The sequence below is a fragment of the Passer montanus genome, unplaced genomic scaffold, assembly GCF_014805655.1.
Source record: "Passer montanus isolate IOZ18808 unplaced genomic scaffold, ASM1480565v1 scaffold44, whole genome shotgun sequence".
NCBI classification, from domain to species: Eukaryota; Metazoa; Chordata; class Aves; order Passeriformes; family Passeridae; genus Passer; species Passer montanus.
In genome coordinates, this window is record NW_024369262.1 from 1,225,222 (window position 1) to 1,246,139 (window position 20,918).

Consider the following 20,918-nt stretch of genomic DNA (forward strand, 5'->3'; position numbering starts at 1 on the left):
TCAGCTCCGATGTCACCTGCCATGGGGACCTCAAGGTCCTAAAATCTGAGCATCCAGCATCAAATTCCCTCCAAACCCTAACTTGGCCAGACTGGGTGTTGGAGTCCTGAGCACTGGTGTAGGCCCCTTGGCACTAGGGAGAGTTGGGGCTGGTGGGCAAACAAGAATTTTCCTGCTTTGGCCATTTCTTGGCTGCCTGGGATCAGTCTCAGGGAGGTGCCGAGCCCGGTGCTGGCCCTGGCAGGTGATGCTGGCCTGCCAAGCCGTCATCCCGGGGCGGGGGTGACATCCGCAGGTGTGGCTTTGGGAGGGGGATGACCTGTTGGCTGCCCTGATCCCTGCCTCCGGGTGGTGGGCTGGCTCCCCCAGGAAGATCGTGCACCCAGCGCGGGGTCGGTGAGTGCTGGGAGGGTGCGACCCGCACCCCCCATCTCCCCCGTGTGCTCCGGTTGGGCAGGGCGGGGAGCCGAGCGAGTGGGGAAGGAGGGGAGAGGAGAGCAGGGGGGCAGTCCTGTGGAGGGAGGAGGGGAGGGAAGCGAAGAGTGATCCAAGAAAAGCCTACGTACATCCGAGGGCTCCGGGAGCGCGGCGCCGTGGCTGTGGCGGCCGTTCTGGGCGCTGCCCTTGTGCCCGTTCTGGTGCGGCGAGGCCGAGCGCTGCGGCGAGGGCGAGGACGGGCTGCGGCTGGAGCGGGCGCTGCTGCCCTTGGGGCCATCCTGCCGGCGCTTGGGGCTCAGCCTGAGGAGAACCGCACCGTCAGCTGAAGGTACCCCGGCCCCGAGCCGGCCCCGAGCCCGCCCCGCGCTCCAGCAGAGCCGCCGGCTGCAGCCCAGGCTTTGCCGAAGCCAGAAATGGGGTGAGAATTGGTGCTTTGTGCTGTCTTTAGCTAAAAATTGAAACCCCGTCTGGGGACCATGTTCCCAAAGCAGCCCATGGAGTCCCAGCTGTGCCCTATGCCCACCTCGTCACCAGCCCAGAGCACTCAGTGCCACCTCCAGGCCTTGCTTGGACACCTGCAGGGATGGGCACTCCAAATCCCCCTGAGCACCCTTGCCATGAGGAAATTGCTCCTGGTGTCCAACCTAAGCCTCTCCTGGCACAGCTTGAGGCCGTTTCCCCTTGTTCTGTCCCTGTTCCCTGGGAGCAGAGCCCAGTCCCCACCCAGCTGTCCCCTCCTGTCAGGGGGTGCAGAAGGATTGTTCCTTTCTTAGGCCCTCTCCTCCTCCTCTCTGCTTTCCAAAACCAAGTAAGAATCGCTGAAGGATGACAAATCCCTCCATCCCCCAGTGTCCCCATCCCTGGGACACCTCTGCCCCCTGCCTCTGCCCTCCATCCCCCGGGGTCCCCATCCCTGGGACACTTCTGCCTCCCTCCTCCCTCCCACACATAAGGGTGTCCCTCACAAGGACATCTCTGTCCCTGCCCTCTACCCCACAGGGTCCCATGGCGGAGGCTGTGGCCGGGTGTGGTGGTGGGGAGGCGGGTCCCGGACTGTCCCTACCTGCCCGGGGATTTCGAGCCGCTGTCGTCGGAGGAGAGCGAGGCGCTGTGGGAGCTGCAGGAGCTGCGGCGGTGCGAGCGCCAGGCCGGGGACTCGCTGCGGGACCTGCGGAGAGGGCGGCCGGGGCCGAGGGACGGCTGAGCGGCCGCGGGGGACACGCGGGGACACAGAGAGCCCGCTGCCCCCGCCAGCCCGGCCCCTCACCTCTTGCGCTCTTTGTTTTTCTCTTTCCGTTTGTTCTTGGGGCTTCGGGACCTGCGGGAAGAGCCGAGAGCTGCAGACGTGGGAGCGGGGGCAGCACCTGGGGGTGGCTTTCCCAGCCCCCCAGAGACACCGAGGCTGCGGGAGGAGCGAGGGGAAGGACCTGCCTGCTCTGGAGCCGGGCTCCACTGAGGTTCAAAGCGTGGCGGGGATCCCAGATGGATTTGGGGGGACTGTGGGGTCAGGTCAGGTTGGTGACACCAGGCAGGAGAGACAGGGTGGAATGGCTCTGCTCAGCATCCTCAGGGGGGACCATTGACGTGCCCCCACTTGTTTTGCCCTGTGCTCTCTTTGGCACCCTTTGTGTGTTTTTCACTCCTTTCACTCTAAAATAGCAGTGTTGACAGAGGGCAATAGTCAAGGTTTGCCCTGGCCATGGCTGCCTGGGATCCTCTCTCCTCCACTGGGGGACATTTGGGGCCCCACAGTCATCCAGAGTGGCCTTGTGCCACATCAAGGGCAGAGGACACAGAGCAGTGTCCAGCTGTGGGGTGAGGAGGCCCATCACGATGGGCAGAGGGGAGGGGACAGCAGGAGGGCAGCACACAGGTGCTGGGGAAGCTGGCAGCTGGTGGCAGTGGGGTAGCTCCTGGTAGCTGTCACTCTTACCTGTGTCTTCTCTTTTTTCGTGACCCCGACTCAGACCTAAGGGATGAAGAGGAGGCAGAGATGAAGGAGATACACTGATCTGGCCAGGGGGGAGCAAAGGCTGGGCAGTTTCCAGGCAGGAGAAGGACAGGGGGATGGCCCCGAGGTGGGCTGCTGGATGGGGCAGGTGACAGTGGCTGTGAGGAGATGATGGCCCCATGAAAAGTCATCAGTGTCCATCCCTACCCACTTCTAAATCCTAGCCCAAGGGATTGAGCAGCCCCAACCAGCCCCTCTGTCCCCAACCACCCCTGCTGTCCCCAGCCTGCTGTCATGTCCATCCTACCTGTCACGTCTGTGTTTCTTTCCAGTCTTCTTTTTCTTTTCCTTGCGGATGGGTGAAGAGCTGTCACAGCTAGAGGGGAAGTGGGTGCCCTTGAGCAGGGAGCAAGGGACTCCCCTGCCTCTTCCCCCTGGCCCAGGGGAGCCTGGTCCCACCACCCCCAGCCACATTGCTTCCCCTGGACCACCCCATGGGATGCATGAACAGTTATTTCCTGGGGGATTTGGGCTGGGGGACAGAAAGGGACTTTTGGCAGAAGGGCTCTGGCTGCCTTCAATTCTGGAATGCCCAAATCCTGCTGTGTCTCATTGCCACCTCGTGGGCTCTACAGCCTCCAGCAGGAGACAAAGTGGCCAATTCCCAGGGGGATTTCAGAGGGGGACAGTGGGTGACAGAGGCCAGCCTGTGCCCAGTGGCCTTGCAAGCCCAGAGGGGACCCACAGCCCACCCAGCCCAGTGTTCACTCACCTGCGCTCTGAGCCGGGTTTCCTCTTTTTGCTGCCATGGGAAAGGCAGAGAAGAAAGGCACATTAGGGACAGCATCCTGCCCAGGCAGCCAGTGCTAAGTGGTGAGGTTTTGAGCAGATGGACCCTTCACAGAGCCATATCCTGCCTGGTGCTGTGCCCTGTGGCACCACCTTCTTCCCCACATGGACCAGACAAGGTCCCACCAGTGCATGCAGTTGGTGTGTGTACACACGTGTGTTGCAGTATCAATACATGCAGACATGTTGCACCTTTTAAGGGTACATATTCAGGGATATACTGCCCCCCAGAGTGGGGTGACTTGCCCCTCCAGAGCCTGGCAAAGTGCTGAGCAGGGAGGTGAGCTGCCCTCCAGAGGGACAGTGCAGGGACAGCCGGGGACTCACCGGCTCCGGCGGTGACCTGATTTCTTCTTCTTTTTCTTCTTGGGTGGAGGAGAGGTGGAGCTGCTCGAGCGTCTTTTCAACCTGTAGGAGACAGCAGACAAGGCTGGGAAAAGAAGAAGGGACAGGCCCCTGGCCTCTGTGTGCCTGGATGGGGACCCTGTGCAGAGCAGGTCCCAAAATCCACACACACCTGTACTCGCGGTGGCCGCTGTCCTCGCGGTAGCACTCGGCCGAGCAGTCACACTGCAGCAGGCAGCCCTCTCCATAGCCAGGGTACTCCACCTCGTACTCCTCCCCATCTGCCCCGTGGTGGTTTTCTATCACACTGCCAAAGGAGGAAGAGCAGGATTAATTCGGGGATCCCCATTCCCTGTTTCCCAGCGGAGCAGCTGGGGCAGCCCCAAAGCAGCTACAGGGGTTGGGGGACATTGCCTCTGCCACAGCATCCCCAGGGGATCTTGGTCATGTCCCTTGATGTCCACACACAGCAAAGTCCCAGGGTGAAGGTCTGCTGAGGGTATTCCTGTGGCTCCAGTCCCTGCAGAGATCCCCACCAGGCTGGCACAGGGACACTGTGAGACTCAGGCCACCATCTCCCCACAGGGCCCAGTCTCAGGCTCGTTTGAGCCCCTTTTGGCTTTGGTCAAGTGCTGGGGCTGAGCAGGTGGCTGGATCAGCCCAGGTGGTTGTGGGGCTGGATAAGGTGAGAGGAGCTGGCAGAAGACCAGCAGTGGAAATTTAGGTGGGAACTGCCCAGGATGATCTGGGCTTTGAGGCCAGCACCCCATAGTGCCACCAGCTCAGCACTGCAGCTTCAGGCAGGTCAATGTCCCTCCTAGGACCAGGTGAAGAAGGGGTGGGGGGACATCATGCCTAGAGCCATCAGGGTCTCTCTCTCTCCCCTGAGTGACTTCATCAGCATTAATTTTTCCCACTGCCATGGAAACCGGCATGAGGTTGCCATTGACTACCGGGGCTGTGGGCAGGGCTTGGTAGAGGCCTGGCAGCTGGACTAGGACAGTCTCAGGAGTCCCTGCCCAACCTCTCCCTGATGCCCCCAGCTCCCTGGGCTGGCTCTGCCATCATCCCCTGGAGCAAAACCCACAGGGAGCTTCTCATTTGCTCTTGAGGGATGTAGGACGTCTCACCCATAGAGGGACGAGGACATCCAGGTGCTCTGGAAGGAAACTTAAGAGAGGGGGACAGGCGTGGAGGGTGCCCAACACCACAGCAGCCCAGGTGTTTGCTTCCCAAGGGAGATTTGCCCTCAGAAACCTCATGTGGGCTCCTCTGCCCTTCCCAGCCTGGAGGTGAGCAGTCAGTGATGCTGGTGGAGAAGCGCAGCCCCACAGCATCAGTCCCTTGGCAGCCTGGCCATTGCCTGAGAAGAGGGAAGCTGCCAGTCCCAGACTGCAGATCTGACAGTGGCACGTGTTGGCATCCTTGGCCACAGGCAGGCCATGGACTGTTTAACCTAATTAGAAATGTCTTGGACCGAAACTACGCACGAGGCACCCTCCCCCTAACCATGGGTGATCACTCAAGCAGGACTCGGGCTCCCTTCTGTGCCACAGCCATGGCTGGCTGGGTCCTCTCCACATGACTCCTGCTTTGGCCATGTCCCAGAGGTAGAATCAGCCTTTCAACCACCCACCCAACCGTGGGAAGGGGGACAAAAGAGGCAAAGAGAGAAGGGAGCCGGGTTAATTCTCTGTGTGTGTCTTTGCTCTGTGAGCAGGCAGAGCTCCACGCCGGAGCCTGCTGCCAGCATCTCACCCATTAGCTGTGCTCAGCAGCTCAAGACCAGCCTTGTGCTGTTCCAATTATCCCTCCCTGCCCAGCACACGCTTGCCTTTGTCTGCAATCCCACCAGCCTGTCCATCAAACCCTTCTCCTTGGGGACCGGGCTGTACCGAGCTGTGCACACGGAGACGGGAGCTGGGAGAGCACAAAGAGCAAAGCCAGGGACTCAGGTGGTCACAGCTCTGCTCGGTGCCTCAGTTTTCCCTGGGGAGTTATGCAGATGATGCTGAGCCCTCACACTGGCTCTGAAACAGGACCAGCTGGTTCAGACTCACAGTCCCAGCAGCCAAGGACCAAGCAGTAAAAGCCCGGAGCGGTGCTGGAGCGGGACCAGCCCACGAGATGTTCTGCTGAGCACTCTCCCAGCCACCACAAGGGCTGAGGCTCTTTATTTAAAGCTTATTTAAGCCCCTTGTCCAGCCTCTTCATGCAGCAGAGACCTTTGGCACATAGGATATGCTCCCTGCAGCATGAGGAGCCACCTCCTTTGGACCCAGCTTCCACCAGCCTCCTCAGGTGCCTCTGGCTTTGCTCTCCTCTGAGCAATCCTTTGCTGTGAGACTGCTCCTTCCAGCTCAGCACTATTATTTATAGCCCTGGGGCTAATCTTTAATGATTACCCTTCGTTTTGCAAAACCAAGCCTGTAAAGGTGACAGCCCGGGCTGCCTGGGTAACTTTCAGGCACCTTTGGCTTCCCCGCGTGCTCGTTACAGCGCTGGCCCTAACGAGCCTGCCAGGAAGATGCCCTGGAGATGACTCCTGCCCCCACCAGCAAAGGCCACTTGTTAACACCTCAGGCATGATGCTCAGTGACCTGGGCAGGTTGGCTTCCCCCATGCTTTGTTTTTTCCTGCCTAGAGGAGGATCCTGAATGTTTCATGCCATCCCAAGCCCATGAGCCACATCCAGGCAGGGCACAGCCATGTCCCTGTGTCCCATCCTGCCTGGCGTGCCAGCAGAGTGGTGTGAGGGAGGCTCTCCCTGCTGCCATGGCTTCCCTGCCTCCCCCCTCGCCCTGATTTCCTGACCCTAATGAAGCATTAATATTCAGTGAACCTGAAGCATCTATTCCTGTCCCAAGTGACCTGGTTTCCAGGCTGATGGATGGTGCACGCCAGGCCAGCCATGCTGCCTGGGCCATTAAGCATTGCACTGATAAATCATCATCGAGCTGGGTAGACCCTGGTGAGGCAGGGAATAGTCCTGTGCAGGGCAGGAGCAGCAACTGGCATGTCCCCAGCAGGAGCTGGGCTGCTCTGGACACCAAACTTGAGCCCTAAGCTCCCTTCCAGGGCAGATGCAGCCCCCCAGGACCAGGCACTGTGAGGAGTGATTGGAAGCAGAGGAACAGTACAGGATCTCCTTGGAGGAGCTTCTTCCATGGGGTCCCTGGCCCTGGCCGGTGGGGTGAGCCAAGCATTGAGACCTTCTGCACTTGGGTTTCATCCTCTGGGACTGGAGCATTGCAACACTGGCCTCTGCACAGCACCCAAATGACCAGTGCAGGATAACCTTTAACCTCTCCCAAGGTAGGATACTGCCTTAGAGGGGCAATTCCTGCCTCTAGCTGACTGAACAGCCAACCAACCAGCCAATCAACCAACAAACTATCAAATCAACCAATCAACCACCGGACATCAAACCACCAAATTAACCAAACAAATAACCAACCAACTAACCAACCAACCAACCATCAAATCAAAACAAACATTGACTCAAAGCCAACACCCATCTATCAGACATCAAACCACCAAATTAACCAACCAACCAACCAACTAACCAACCAACTAACCAACCAACCAACCATCAAATCAAAACAAACATTGACTCAAAGCCAACACCCATCTATCCGTCCATCCATCCATCCATCCATCCATCCATCCATCCATCCCTTTGTACCCTCTCCATGTCCATCCATCTATCTAGCCATGCCTAGATAAACCCTCATCCACCCACCCACCTGCCCACTGATGCTCAGAGGCAATCCAGGACGTGCCTCTCTGGGGTGAGACACACAGATGGACCAGCTGGAAGCTGCCTGACTTACATGTGGCGCCCGTGCTGGTCCTCCCTGGTGAGCACACCCTCCTTTTCCATCAGCATTTGCCGAAAGGTCCCCACTTTCTGTCGGATCTCCTCTTCGGAGTACCTGGATGGGCAAAGACGTGGTCAGGGCTGCTGTGGTTGGAGCATGGGCTCCCCATGGACCTTCTGAGGAACTCTGTACCTTTGGAAGGGACACATGGCCCGAGGGGCCAATCAAAAGGGGAGGAGGCATGGTGATAGTCATCAGGGCCTGGAGGACAGCAGGACCTCTGCTCGGTCCCCTGCCACCACTATCTGTGTCCTCCTCTCCCTTGCCTGCTTCTCCCTGCAGTGCTTGGCAGAGGGAGGGACACCAAGAAGGGGGAGAAGAAAAGGATGACTGTGAGGTTGCCATTCCCTGTGACCGCCCCAGGCTTTGGGAAAAGTGCCCACCAAACCCTCTTGGCAGTGCCACCACTGCAGCCAGTGATTTTGGGGTTCCCTCTCAGCATCTCTGTCCCATCATGAGCTCCCCCAGCTCGTCCCCTGATGCTCTGGGGCCCTGAGAGCTGTGCCAGCTCTGTGCTACTGCTGAGCTGACTCAGGCACCGCAGGGTCATTAACGAGAGACACTAATCACTGTGTCCTGGCATCTGAGAGCAGCCACTGCAAACCACGGCACTCCTGCCGTCCCCGAGGTGTCCCTGGGAAGGGACAGGTGACAGCCCTGGGTAGGGGTGGTCCTGTGCCACATCCCGTGGCTGCACAAGGGCACCTGAGCATCCTCCTCAACTGAAAACATTCCAACAGAAGGATGTACTGGAGAGAGCCACGATGCTCTTGGCATCATCCCAGGGGACAGGGTGAAGGGAGAGGGACCTCATGTCACCACCACACTGCCACCCTGGGAGGCAAGGGGTCAGGCTCTGTGTGTGTCCCTGTCCTCAGACACAGCATCTAGAGGGGCTGCTCGTGGCTCACCCTTTCCATCACACCCCATCAGCATCACTGCCATGAGCCCAGAAAACTGGATGCCAGAGCCAGGCCTAGCCCTGCAGTCCCCAAGGCTGGCACGTCACACAGCCCGTGCTGGGGACAGTGATGCCCCTTGCAGTGCTCTGGGTGCCCTGGGTGAAGAAGGGCACACAGCACCACCCACCCCTCCTGCAGTGTCCATGAAGGGGAACAGCAAGGAGAGGGGAATTAATATTAACAAACTCATTTGCACTGAAAGGCTCTCATTAACTCTGCAGCCACACTCCACGCAGAAGGAAGGTTCATAACAAGGTATGGAGGCAGCCTGCTTCCCCTCACCTTGCACCTGGGTGTGGGGAGCCCCAAAACCAGGGTAGCACCCCCAAATGCTGCTCTGCTCCATTCCCTCGATGGCAGTGCACCCAGCTGGGCAGAGTGGCCACCCCAGAAGGACAGAGCTGAGAGCCCCGGCCATCCCATGGACAGCAGCCAGCCCACAGCAGCAGGAAGATGTCTGCCCGAGATCAGCATTTGCTGCAGCATATTAAGAACACGGCCGGTGCTCTTGGAGAGGGGACATGAGGCCGAACAGGAGGTGACAGATGGGCCACAGTGGCTGGGCCATTAGCAAATCTGTGGGGGGAGGCCAAGGCGAGGATCTCCCCACCACCTCCAGGGATGGAGGCAGGAGCATCACCAGCCCTTTCCCTCCTGCATTCCCCTGGTGCTGCTTATAACCCTCTTGGAGGGGGTCTGCTTTTGCATTTAACATACAGAACCGATTTGGGAAAGAAAGAAAATTTGCTGACACTTCTTTTCTGGACAAGGAATCCAGCCTGCAGGCAGGGAATAACAGTGCAGGCAGCCTGGAGCCAGCTCCAGCACAGGCAGGAGGAGCCATGTGCCTTTAAGGAAACAAGGGAGAGCTTAAATCCCTGCAGAACCCACTCTGCTGACACTCACATCCATCCTGGAGCTCTGCCCTCATCAGCAACTTCCCCAAGGCCATGGCCAGGAGGCTGCCCCTGGTGCAGGCAGAAACCTCAGGGGTGCAAATCCCTGCTCATGGAACCCCCCTGGAAAGCCCCTGTGTGGAGGGGAAGAGCAGGCAGAGGATTAAGCAGGTTGACCAAGATTATTACTGTAATTATATTATCATTTTGGCGTATCACCATCATCAGTGTTATTAATAGCCTTAATAACAGCAAAGCAATTACAGCAATAACAACAATCCTGGTTGCAGTGTTGCTATTACCCATTGCAGTAATGCTACTACCAGTAGTAAGATCCCTACTAGGGCTCGGGAACCCGACAGGAGGCTCTGGGCTCCCCAAAGCGCCAGGTCAGCCTTATTTATTTCCATAATGACAAATTAGGCACAATCATTATTCCAGTCTGTGTGAGACAATTTAATTCTAGGTCACGCTTGCACTCTTAATGAAAGCCTTGGCGAAGCCTTCCCTCAATCCATTTTCCTTCTCCCCAGCTGATACCAGTTCCCATCTACCCAAGTGTGCTGAAGAATTTGCTCCATCCATCAGGTTTTAGAGAGCTGTCAGAGGGATCAGGATGTTTGGCTGCTCAGAGACAGCACAGCCCTGCCCAGCAGGGATGGGGGTCTCCTTTCTGGCCCCCCAGTCCCTTCTGCCCACCCAGGAAGGGATGTTCCTCAGCCCCTTGTGTTTTTCCCTATCCCTTTGTTTCCCAAGGGGAGAGCAAAGGCTGGGGAGCAGCTTGCAGTGCCTGGCCATGGCACTGGCAGGATGGGGGCCGGGGGTGCCATCACCCCAAAACTGGAGAGGGGAAGGAAAACAGGGCAAACTGAAGCCCCAAACCAGCCTCTCCTGTGACCAAACCCCAGCTTTCCTCTGGGATCTCACATCCCAGGCATGTGGGGCACAGGGTAGGTGGCACTGATGAGTTGCACATCCATGAACAGCTTCACTCCTCCTTCCTGCTTCAGCTTTCCCTGCAGGACAAGCTGGGAGCCCAAACTTCCAAGCAGGGCAAGTGGATGAACTCCTAGGCATTTCCCACCACAGACCAACCCACCAAAGCTGTTTGGTTCACCCAAAAGTGGATTTACTTCCAAATGGTGACACTTGCCACATCAAGATATTTCTTAAAGGGGGAGAACAAGGTGCAAACAGGTCAAAAGGATCCCATCCCCGACGTCCCCACCACTCACCCCTGCTCCTCCATCATCTCCTGCAGCTCCATGCACTTGAGCTCCACGCGCCGCTTGCGCTCGTGGTCCAGGATTTCCCGGTGAGCCTTCTTCACCACGCTGGGCTCCACCAGCCTCACCTCCTCCTCACCCTTGTGCCACGTTCCTGAGGCACCGGGCTGGGGGAAGCCGTTGGAGGCTTCCTGGGGCGAAGGCACGTCAGCCCCATTGTTGTAGAGAGCCATGATTGCCTGGGAGGGAGAGAAGGAGTCAGGGTCAGACCCTGCCCTGCTTCCCCTCCCACCCCGTGACAGTGAGGGGGCCCTGTAGGACCTGAGGGTAAAATCAGTCTTGAAAGCAGGATGATGGGGACAGTGACTAGATGTCCCTGCACCTTGCTTCAGAAGCAAGGCTGGGGCTACTTCTGTCACCAAGACAAGAGGGCTGGCTCCCGGGAAAGAGAGGAGGATGCTCTGCTCCAGCCTTGTATTGGAAAAACCTGGCCAGGGGTGGTTTGTGTGGCCCAAGACAGCAGCAGGACATGGACCCCATGAACCCCATTGTGGGGGTCAGTGTGGGTTTGGAGCAGGGACAGGGATCCACCCTCACAGCCCTCTAGGCACCCAAAGACCTCAGATATCCCCTTGCATTTCCCAGCTGCACTGGCTGGATTGGTTGCAGTGGTGGGACATCCTGTGGTCTGGCTCAGGCAGCAAACACTTGCTGATGCTGCTGGGCCATGGCCTGGCACTCTTTGACTATGGCCTGGCATCCTCTGGCACGGCCCAGTGTGGGCTGCAAGGGGAGATGAGGGTCCCCACCAGCTGCTGCCCCCCTGCCTTCTCCCTGCTCCTTCACCTTCACGTGTCTCTGCTCCTCTTTCCACCACACAGTCAATGTGTCCTCACTTGGCTCCAGAAATAACCCCTGGAAGAGGACAACTGTTCCCAAGCAGCACTGGCGTGCTGAGGCTCTGGCTGATGCTCCCCGAGCCGGAGGGAGGAGATGCTCCCAAATCTCCTGGATCAGCCAGACAGACACAGCCCTGTGTCAGCGCCCTCGGGCCATCGGCGCATGGCTGAGCACCCATTCCTCACTGTCCTGCCCTGCCCCAGCACTCCAGCCCTCTCCCGAGCATGGGATGCTCCCCTGGAGATCTGCTGCCTTAACCACCAGCTCCACCAGGCTGCAGAGGCACCACCTTGCCTTTACAGGGGCCCTGCACAAAGGGAAACGATCAGGAGCAAAGGCAGAGCATCCTGCCTCACTCTCCAAGCTGGATTTGGGCTTGGAGAGGCAGCTTTTGACAAAAAGACACTTCTCTGAGGTGTTTCTATCCCAGGGATCGTGCTGGAGAAGCTTTTCCAAGGATGGGTGATGCCTGCATGCCATCTCCTAAGCAGGAAACAGCCAATCCTTGGATGGCTGGCACATGCTGCCCATGGAGGATGGGGCAAACACTGGCCCAGGGAAGGAGGCATCCCTAAGCCCAGCAGAAGCAGGAAGAGCAGATGGACCATGGACTCATGGATGGCGTTTGCTCCATCCTCACCTGGCCCAGGGAAGGAGGCAATCCCTAAGCCCAGCAGAAGCAGGAAGAGCAGATGGACCATGGACTGATCCACACTGTTTCAAGCCCAGGAAAGGTTTGTCATTCCCAGTGTGCCATCCCACCAGTTCAGAGCAGTTCAGAGCTTTCTGTGGCCAGGCCAGCTGGGACAGAGTCAGGGTGGGAATGCAGACCACCCACGAGAGGCTTTGATGAGGTTTCTTTGCTGTTTGAGAGGAGAAAATACCCCGGAGCCCCCCCTGGTGTGGTGGGGATCCCAGCCTGGCCAGAAGGTGTCTCCCACCCCACAGCATCTCCACAGGACATCCCTGACCCTCCTGCTGCCACTGGCTGCCCCACACAGTCATTTATCTCCTGACAAGCCTGCCCAGGGAGAACAGCAGCTGAGTGCTTAATTACAAGGCTCTTTTTTTCCTTCCTCCCCCCGCCACCCCCCATTACTACCATGCAGAGAGGAGTCAGCAGCCTTTATTTCCACAGCGGCACAGGGGAGATCCTGCTAGTGCAGCAGGAGCCAGCCAGGAGTCTGCACTCCTGGATGCTCATCCCTGCACCTGGAGGGTCCCCTGGTCCCCCCTTGCCTGCAGCACCCCCATTTCAAACCCCATGACACCCCATAGCCCTGCTCAGCCCTCCCTTCCTACCCTGAACCCAGCCCCCTCCATATCCCAGCATGGCTCCAGGCTGGAGAACAGAGAGATGCTGCAGAAAAACCTGCCTTGAGGGCTCCTCTCCCTCTTTCTGTCATCAGGACATGAAGCCAAAAACCTGGAAGGAAGTTGGGGAAAGGGGGAAACTCCCTGCTTGGAAACCTTTCCCCACAGAGGGGCTCAGGGAAGGAGAGAGGATTCTTTCTGCAGCAGCCTCTGCTCGCTTATCCCCAGTGGGAATTCATTTTATCCTGAGCCCAGCAGTGGATAAATTCATTGCTGAAAAACCTTGAGAGTGTGTGGGATAGAGAGCTGGGCAGGTAGATGGAGGCAAGCTGGCAGCTGGATGGGCACCTGTGAGAGAAGGCTGCATGGTGGGGGAGGCATGCAGATCCACCAGGAAATGTTCCCTGCTCCCATGAAAAGGATGGAGCTGGAGAAATCCCCCTGCAGCTGGGGCCAGGCAGGTGGAGCTGGCCTGGGGACAGACATGGTGCTGACCCCAATGTCCCCTCAGCCTGGGAGCTGCCACCAGCCCCAGCATGGCCAGGGAAACAAAGGAATGGGGAAAATCCACCTACAAGCCTCCCCCAGCTCTCCAAAGGTGCCCAGGCAAATCCCTGGGTGCCAAACAGAGCCAGCCCTACACTGCTGGGGACAATGGGGACAAGGCATCAGGGCAGAGGGAGCCCATGTCCCCCAGCTGGGTCTGTGCTCTCCTTGCCCCACAAGGAGAGCCCCAGCAATGCCTGCACTCACAGGGGAGCTCAGGGACACAGAGTGGCTGCCACCACCACGACCCAAATCCACTGGCCACCACCTGGCTGTGCCAGCACCAAAATCAGCACCAAACCCATGAGCACAGCCCTGGCCAAACAGCAGTGGTTTCCCGCCCGGCTCGGCGCTACCCCGATAATAAAGATGATGGTTAAATATTTCATTATCTGCAGTAATTACCCACAAAACATCAATCACTGGCAGCCACTGCCTGGCTGCCTTGCCCAGAGGGAGAGGAGGGATCCTGGGGTGAGCTCTGTGTCTCCACACACTCCCAAAGGCTGCAGGATGTAGCTGGGGACAATTGCTGACATCCATTCCCAGCTCCCAAATTCCCTTACTGCCACCCAGGAGGGCCCAAACCCCCTGGCACCATGGGCTGGAGCTGCTGGGGAGACTCCTGAGCAAATCCTCCTTTTCCCATATTAACCAGGCATTCGCCCACGTATTTTGGGATCCTGATCCTCCTCCTACGTGCCACCTTGGGCCCTGGGGAGGTCAATCCAGCTTTTCAGCTTGCAGGTGCCTTCTGATACCTGGATTAGAGCTTTTGGAAGTGCTCAGAGATGCCCCCTCCTCCATCCCTATCTTCGATCTCATCCCCAAATTCCAACCTCATCCTCCTCCTCATCCCCTTCCTCATCATCCTTCCCATCCACCATCCTCATCCTCATCCCCATTCTCGATCCCCATCCCTATTGTCCATTTTCCTCCTCATCCCCATATACCAACTTCATCCCTCTTCTCCTTTCTCTTGCTCCTCACCCTCCATCCCATGCCTGGGTCTCTCCCTCCCTCCCCAGCCATGCTGAATCACACCCAGAGTGTGGAGGGCTGGGCACCCTCAGTACCAGCTCAGAGACTGCCAGGACAGACAGAAGCACGGACACACTGCACTGTGCCCCTGTCACACAGCCAGGACAGGCCCTGCCAGCTCGGGGTGCAAGGCCCAGCCTCACAATCCTGCCAGGCTTTGGGGCTGCTGGTTTCCAGCCAAGCTCTGAATGGAGCTCGCTCCCTGTGGACTGGGGTGGCCCCAGGATGTGACCGTCCCCATGTCCCAGCCCTGGGGCTGTCCCACCTGGCTTTGTCCAGCTCACAGGCTCAGAACTCCAGCCCGAAAAGAAAAAAGCAAAATGATGCGGGGAAGAGCATTATTTCACCAAACCGCTTTGGCCTTTTTTTATTTCCCATCCCAGAACAAACCCCTTCCCACCCGGCTCTGCTGAGATGCCCCTTGGGCCGCGCTGAGCCCCGGGCCGTGCCCGCAGCCCCGGCGCTGAGCAGCCGCCGCAGGGCCCGGCCGCCGTACTGCGGCTGGAGCGGCTCCCGGGGGAGCGGGGACGGCAGCGGGGCCCGGATGCTCTCCCGGGTGCCTGCATGCTCTCCCGGGTGCCTGCATGCTCTCCCGGCGTCTCTCCCTCGCCGGGGAAAGGCGGCAGCGGTCCTCCTGCCCCCTCGCCGTGCCTCGGTGCTAATTAAAGCCGCCTCCGGCCGGTGCTCCATTAATTCTCGCCACATCCAGCTGCACCAGCCGGGAGCACCCGCGTGCCGGGATGCGGGCACGGGATGTGGGCACAGCGCCCAGGACGGCGGCTCCCCGGACCACTCGTGCACTGAGCGTGCCAGAGCTCGGCCCCAGCACGCCAGAGACAGCCCGGATGAGGTGAGGATGCTCCAGTCACTCCAGAGAGGCTGAGCGGGGTGGTCCCCATGGTTCTCCTGCCTGTTGGGATCTCATCAGGACACCCCACCACTGACTGAAAGCAGAACCCTGTCCCCCAGCAGGCACAGCCCCATCCCAGGCTGCTCCCCGTCTGTGCTGTGGCGACAGCTGGGAGAAGATCTTTTTTTTTTCAGGACACAAAATATGCCAGAACATCATGGCCAGGCAGCCAGCCTCCCCTAACACCCAGCTGGAGTTACAAGGAGGAAAAGTCCGGGGCTGCTGCCATTAATTGGGCTGACCTTCTCCGGAGCTGCCTTCCAGTGCCAAAAACTGTGAGTCAGACCTTCAAGAGCGAGGAAAAAAGGCAAATGTAGCTTTAAAAGTGCAGCCATTCTGGGCTCGTTAGCGCTGCCCTCCAGCCCCAAGGCATGGGGAGGATGCCCGCGGGAAGGGGCAGTGGGAATGGATTGGTGACAGCCCTCCCAGTGCTTCCATCCCTATTTCCCCAAGCCCAGGGCATCTTTTCCTATAGCTGCCTGAAGAGAATTTGACACCTCACAGACTTTAAAGCAATTAGTAAAGAATATATGGATGGTGGCTGGGGGGTCAGGAGCTGCAGATGCGTGTGCATACCTACGTCTGTGCAGATATATATATATATATATATAAAAATACATATATATTTTAAAATAGATGAGGAGGCTGGTGGAGAAGCTAAACAGTTGCTAAGCAACTGGGCTCCTTCCTGGCTTGGGGATGTAGGGATGGGGGAGCCAGGGTTGGGGACTGGTCCCACACCGGACAAGCATCACACGGGGGTGTGGGCACAGAGATCCCCTGGAGATGATCCAGGGAAAAGGGCAGATGCACGGTGGGGAGCCAGGATTTACTCTTGTCCCCAAAATGCCACGGCTGAAGCCCCCCAGCCTGAACCCCTTGGGCTATTGAGGAGCTCCATTCTCAGCTCTGGCTGGAGAAGAGCTGGTGGGAAAGGGGTCACCCCATGATAGGGAGCAGCCCCAGGACCCAGGCAGTGACCCCATTCCTGAATCAGGGATGAGGGAAAGGAGTAGCACATCCATGTGGCAACAGCAATTCCCCCATGCTGAGTGGAGAGGCAGCAGATCCAGGTGATGGCTTTTCCTGTGGGATCCCCAGCTCTGTACCCCTTTGGCCACTCTTCCCTCATCCCCTTGGGAATGCCCTGCCCGACCTTCCCCAACAGGAGGTGCTTAAACAAGGAAAGGGGATGGAGAAGGGGAACAGCCACCCCAGCTTTTGCACCTTTGGGGCCATTTGCTTTGCTGGGCAAGGAGTCAGGAGGAGGAACAGTCAGCCTGAGGCCCCTGTGAGGAAGGGGAGTAATTACACTACTACAAATAAAAGCAATTATTGAGCACATGGAGCAGCAGGGGGATGACTGTCACAATGAGGTCACCTTCCCCAATGGGGACACAATCCCGGTGAACAACCCCCGGAGCTGAGCACTGCAGGTGGAGGGGGGTCACGGCCAGTGCAGGGGGAGCATCCAGCCGGGAATCCCCCCCAGCACCCCCCTCCCGTGCCTGGCTGGGTGGTTGTGTAACGGGAGGAGCTATTCCGGGGTTTGAGCACATTATATAAGCCACGGGCCACCTGGCCGGGGAAAACGGGAGCTGGGAGACAGGAAGGAGGAGGAGGAGGAGAACGGGCTCTGGGGATGGGGGACCCCCACATCCGGCAGACCCTCAGCATGAGCACTAACCCCACAGGGTGACCTGCACCCCGCAGGCAGCCCCTGCCCAGAGAAACAGGGTGAGCACCCTGTGCTCCCTCTGCCAGCAGCCCCCAGGACCTGCTGCCACACACCCACTCACAACAGGATCTGGGGCACGAGACTCTTTGTCCAGGGGAAAAGCATCATTTTCTTGGCGCCAGAGACAAAGCCAACCAAGACCCCTGCACCCCTCTGCCTGGAAAAACCCTTGCTTGCATTGCCAGCAGTGACCAAGGACCAAAGGTTCCCTTCAAACCTGCCCAGCCTGTGGCTCTGGAAGCCCCCGACATTCCCTGCACACACTGTCAGGATGGGTCCTGGGGCAGGGGGAGGCAGGTGGGATGCCAGGGGGATTCTGGGGAAAGCAGGTGAGACACAGAGGGTGGCACTGCGTGAGGCCACGCTGGCAGAGTGGGACAGAGATGACGACGTGTGTGGGGACACAAACACTGTCCCCACAATCCCCCCCAGCGGGGGTGTCCCTGTGCTCCTGCCAGAGAAGAATCCACATGCCAGGACAAGGAAACCAGTGAGCATCTGCACCCTCGGAAAAGGTCCTTGACATTTGTCACCAACCTGAGACACCCCCAAATGCTGCCAGCTCCCAGGTGACCCCCCTACAGCAGTGGGAGCACAGGCAAACCGAGACACATCCAGTCTGAAATCTTGCTCTGGAGGAAATGAATGAACCTGTGTTCTCTGAAAGCCACCTGCTCCCCCTGAGCCACGGCCTGACCCACCACCAGCCCCCTGCACGGCACAGCCCGGACATCCCTGGGGACAAACCTCCTGATCTGGGAAGGAGAAGCACAAAACACTCCCAAAAGACGAGCGGTTGAGTTGCTGCTGTGGTTCCTTGCTGCCAAGCCTTGCCCCCTCTCCTTCCCTCGTGCAACACCCGCAGGGTTTGAAATCTCCTCAGCCAAACCCTCCCCAGCACAGCCTGGGGGTCCCTGCAGCACAAAAAGGGGCTTTGGGAACCTTGTCCCTGCTTCGTCTCCCACCTGCACTGCACAAGGCACCAGCGTCTGCTGAGGGACCATCCCCGTCCCGTCCTTCCCAGCCAAAATCCTGCTGCTGGGGGTCACCCACTGTCCCAGTCCCAGCCTGTCTGGAGGGATGTGGGTGCCCCCCCAGCCACTCCCCAGCACACCCGCATCCCTGGAGGGACCCCCTGTACCCCAAAAAGCGCCTCACCTCCAGACTCCTCACCCCATCCCACACCCCCAGGAGCATCCAACCTCAGGGGGGGACACCCTGGCACACCCCTCCCGGTGGGGTCCCCAGCTGTCCCGGCACCCACAACACCACGCACGCCTTTCCCATGCGCGTCCCTTTGCAGACCCCCATTCCCAGCCCCCCCAGGAGCCCCGCACCCCCAAATCCCCACACCGGGGGTCGTCACCCGCCTGTCCCCAGCACCACCCGATGGGAGGGGGGGGCTCGGTCCTCCCGCACGCCCTGCCCCTCCCAGCGTCCCCCTCAGGGCCCAGCACGGTCCCACCGCCCGCTCCGCTCCCTGCCCGGCCCCACAGCCCCGGGCCCGGCCGCGCCTCACCTCGCCCCGCCGTCCCGCTGGGCCCGGCCCCGCTGGGTCGCTGTCGGCCCGGGGGGTGCCGGGGGTGTCACACAGAGAGCATTGTACTTACACAGAGCCCCAAAATCACAGAGAGCCCCGAAATTAGAGAGAGCATTGTACTTACAGAGAGCATTGTACTGACACAGAGCCCCGAAATCACAGAGAGCCCCGAAATTACAGAGAGAATTGTACTGACACAGAGCCCCGAAATCACAGAGAGCCCCGAAATTACAGAGAGAATTGTACTCACACAGAGCCCCGAAATCACACAGAGCCCCGAAATCACAGAGAGAATTGTACTGACAGAGCCCCGAAATCACACAGAGCATTGTACTAACACAGAGCATTGTACTTACAGAGAGCCCCAAAATCACACTGAGCCCCGAAATCACACAGAGCCCAAAATCACACACCCCGAATTCACAGTGCCCCAAAATCACAGAGTCCCAAAATCACAACCCCAGAATTTACAGAGCCCCGAAATCACACAGAGCATTGTATTTACACAGAGCCCTGAAATCACACAGAGCATTGTACTCACACAGAGCCCCGAAATTACAGAGAGCCCTGAATTTACACACCCTGAATTTACAGAGCCCCGAAATCACAGAGAGAATTGTACTTACACAGAGCCCCGAAATTACACACCCCGAATTTACAGAGCCCTGAACTTACAGAGAGCCCCGAAATTACAAAGAATCCTGTACGTATATAGATCCCCGAACTTACACAGAACCCTGTCATCCTTACACAGAGCCTCAAACTTACACAGAGCCCCCCATCATTACACAGACCCCCCTCATTCTTGCACAGAGCCCCCAGTTCTTCCACAGAGGTCCCCGCAGTATCCCATCCCATCCCATCCCATCCCATCCCATCCCATCCCATCTCCCATCCTAAACCCCATCCTATACCCCACCCTGCATTTCATTCCACCCTGTATCCCATGTCATATCCTCTTCTGAATCCCACCCCATATTCCACCCTGACTTCCATCCCACCCTTTACCTCCCCACCACGATGCCCCCAGGGTTCCCCAGTTCCAGCCCAGTGTCCCCAGCCCTGCCCAGTCCCAGCTGATTCTCCAGCACTGTCTGGGAGCACCTGGAACACCCCCACCCTGGCAGTGCGGGGGCTTTTGGGGGCCGTGGTGATTTGGGGGGTGTTGGGTCCCCAGTGGGATCCCCGGTGCTGCAGCTCAGGTGATGAGTCCGTGTTAATGAGCCCATAATTAATTTTCATGTCCTTCAGTGGTGCCGAGCACTCGCCCTCCTCAGCAGACAGGAAACGGTGAAACCAAAGAAGGGGAAAAGCTCCCAAACCTCCCCTAAACCACCTCAAAACTGCCCAGTGTGGTCATGGCCAGGGTTTATATTCCCAAAACACTCTGATTTCACCCCGGCTGCTCTGGCAGGGACACCAAGCACACCTGGCTGGGGACACTGGTCCCACCCCTGGCTCAGTTTCCCTGCACTGCCTGGGCTCTGCATCCCCTGGGGCCACAGCTCCCTCCTGAATGTGGCTGCAGCCTCCCAAGCAGAGCCCAACAAGAGCACCTGGCCGTCCCTCCATGGAGGATTTGGCCCCAGAGCAGGATTTGGGCAGGGGGTTTCTGCAGGGACAGGGATGGGAAGCCAGAGATGGGGTCTAAAGGGAGCTTTCGTGGGGGCAGCCAGGCTGGAGAGGCCTGTCCTGGTGGGGATGTCTCCACAGCTCCCAGGTGGCAGCTGGGTGATGCTGTTTCCTGAGGGAGAACAGACCCAGGAGCCAAAATGCTGCCAGCAACACCAGCCCTCCACCCCTCACCTTCTTCCCCATCCCTGTGCACCTCATCCCTGGCTGAGGTGGCAGCAAGCCTTGGGGACAGGTCCAGCTGGGGCTTCACAGTGCCCAGACACAAACAGGGTTGGAGGGCACGAGCACCCTCTTCCACAAGGGTTAAACAACAGTTTGGGGTGCTTTGCTACATCTGCTGAGCAAAACCTGCATCTGCATCCATTATCCATGTCAGGGCTACAGAAAGAGGGGCCATGTGCTGGACCTGTGTCTCTATCAAACTCTATTAAAAAATTTGGGAGGTGCAGCCCCTGGAGCACTGCCAGGGACACTGCTGCCTCCCCCTGCTCCTACCTTTGTCCCTGCCATGTCCCCCCAGGGCTGACAGCAGATGTCACCTCCCAGGAGGAACCTCCTGCGTGGCCAGGACTATTCCTGGCTTAATGCTGGAGGGGAAAATCAGCCCATGACAGAAAACCCAGCATGGCCAGTGTGAGCCCATGGCCTTTGCAGCACCATTATCTCCCCAGCTCTGAATAATGCATCAGGGGCTGGGAAACAAAGAAATGAGGGATGGAAAAGCAGCACGGGGAGAGCTGGCATGG

The 20,918-nt window shown here is 58.5% G+C and overlaps 1 protein-coding gene across 2 annotated transcripts in view; it reads right to left on the reverse strand.

Moving 5' to 3' along the window:
• SRRM3 (serine/arginine repetitive matrix 3) overlaps positions 1-18,572 on the reverse strand; it is a 28,773-nt gene extending 10,201 nt beyond the window's left edge. The window contains exons 1-11 of one of the 2 annotated variants that reach the window (XM_039720960.1): positions 18,517-18,572; positions 10,558-10,787; positions 7,417-7,518; positions 3,756-3,890; positions 3,566-3,646; positions 3,162-3,191; positions 2,697-2,765; positions 2,372-2,407; positions 1,706-1,756; positions 1,502-1,606; positions 567-738 (exon numbers count right to left, since the gene is read on the reverse strand). In XM_039720960.1, coding sequence (XP_039576894.1) covers positions 567-738; positions 1,502-1,606; positions 1,706-1,756; positions 2,372-2,407; positions 2,697-2,765; positions 3,162-3,191; positions 3,566-3,646; positions 3,756-3,890; positions 7,417-7,518; positions 10,558-10,781 — 1,005 coding nt within the window. In that variant the 5' untranslated portion in view covers positions 10,782-10,787; positions 18,517-18,572. The remainder of the gene's footprint in view (positions 1-566; positions 739-1,501; positions 1,607-1,705; positions 1,757-2,371; positions 2,408-2,696; positions 2,766-3,161; positions 3,192-3,565; positions 3,647-3,755; positions 3,891-7,416; positions 7,519-10,557; positions 10,788-18,516) is intronic. The other variant, XM_039720962.1, reaches the window with a different exon arrangement.
• Positions 18,573-20,918: the final 2,346 nt, after the last annotated feature.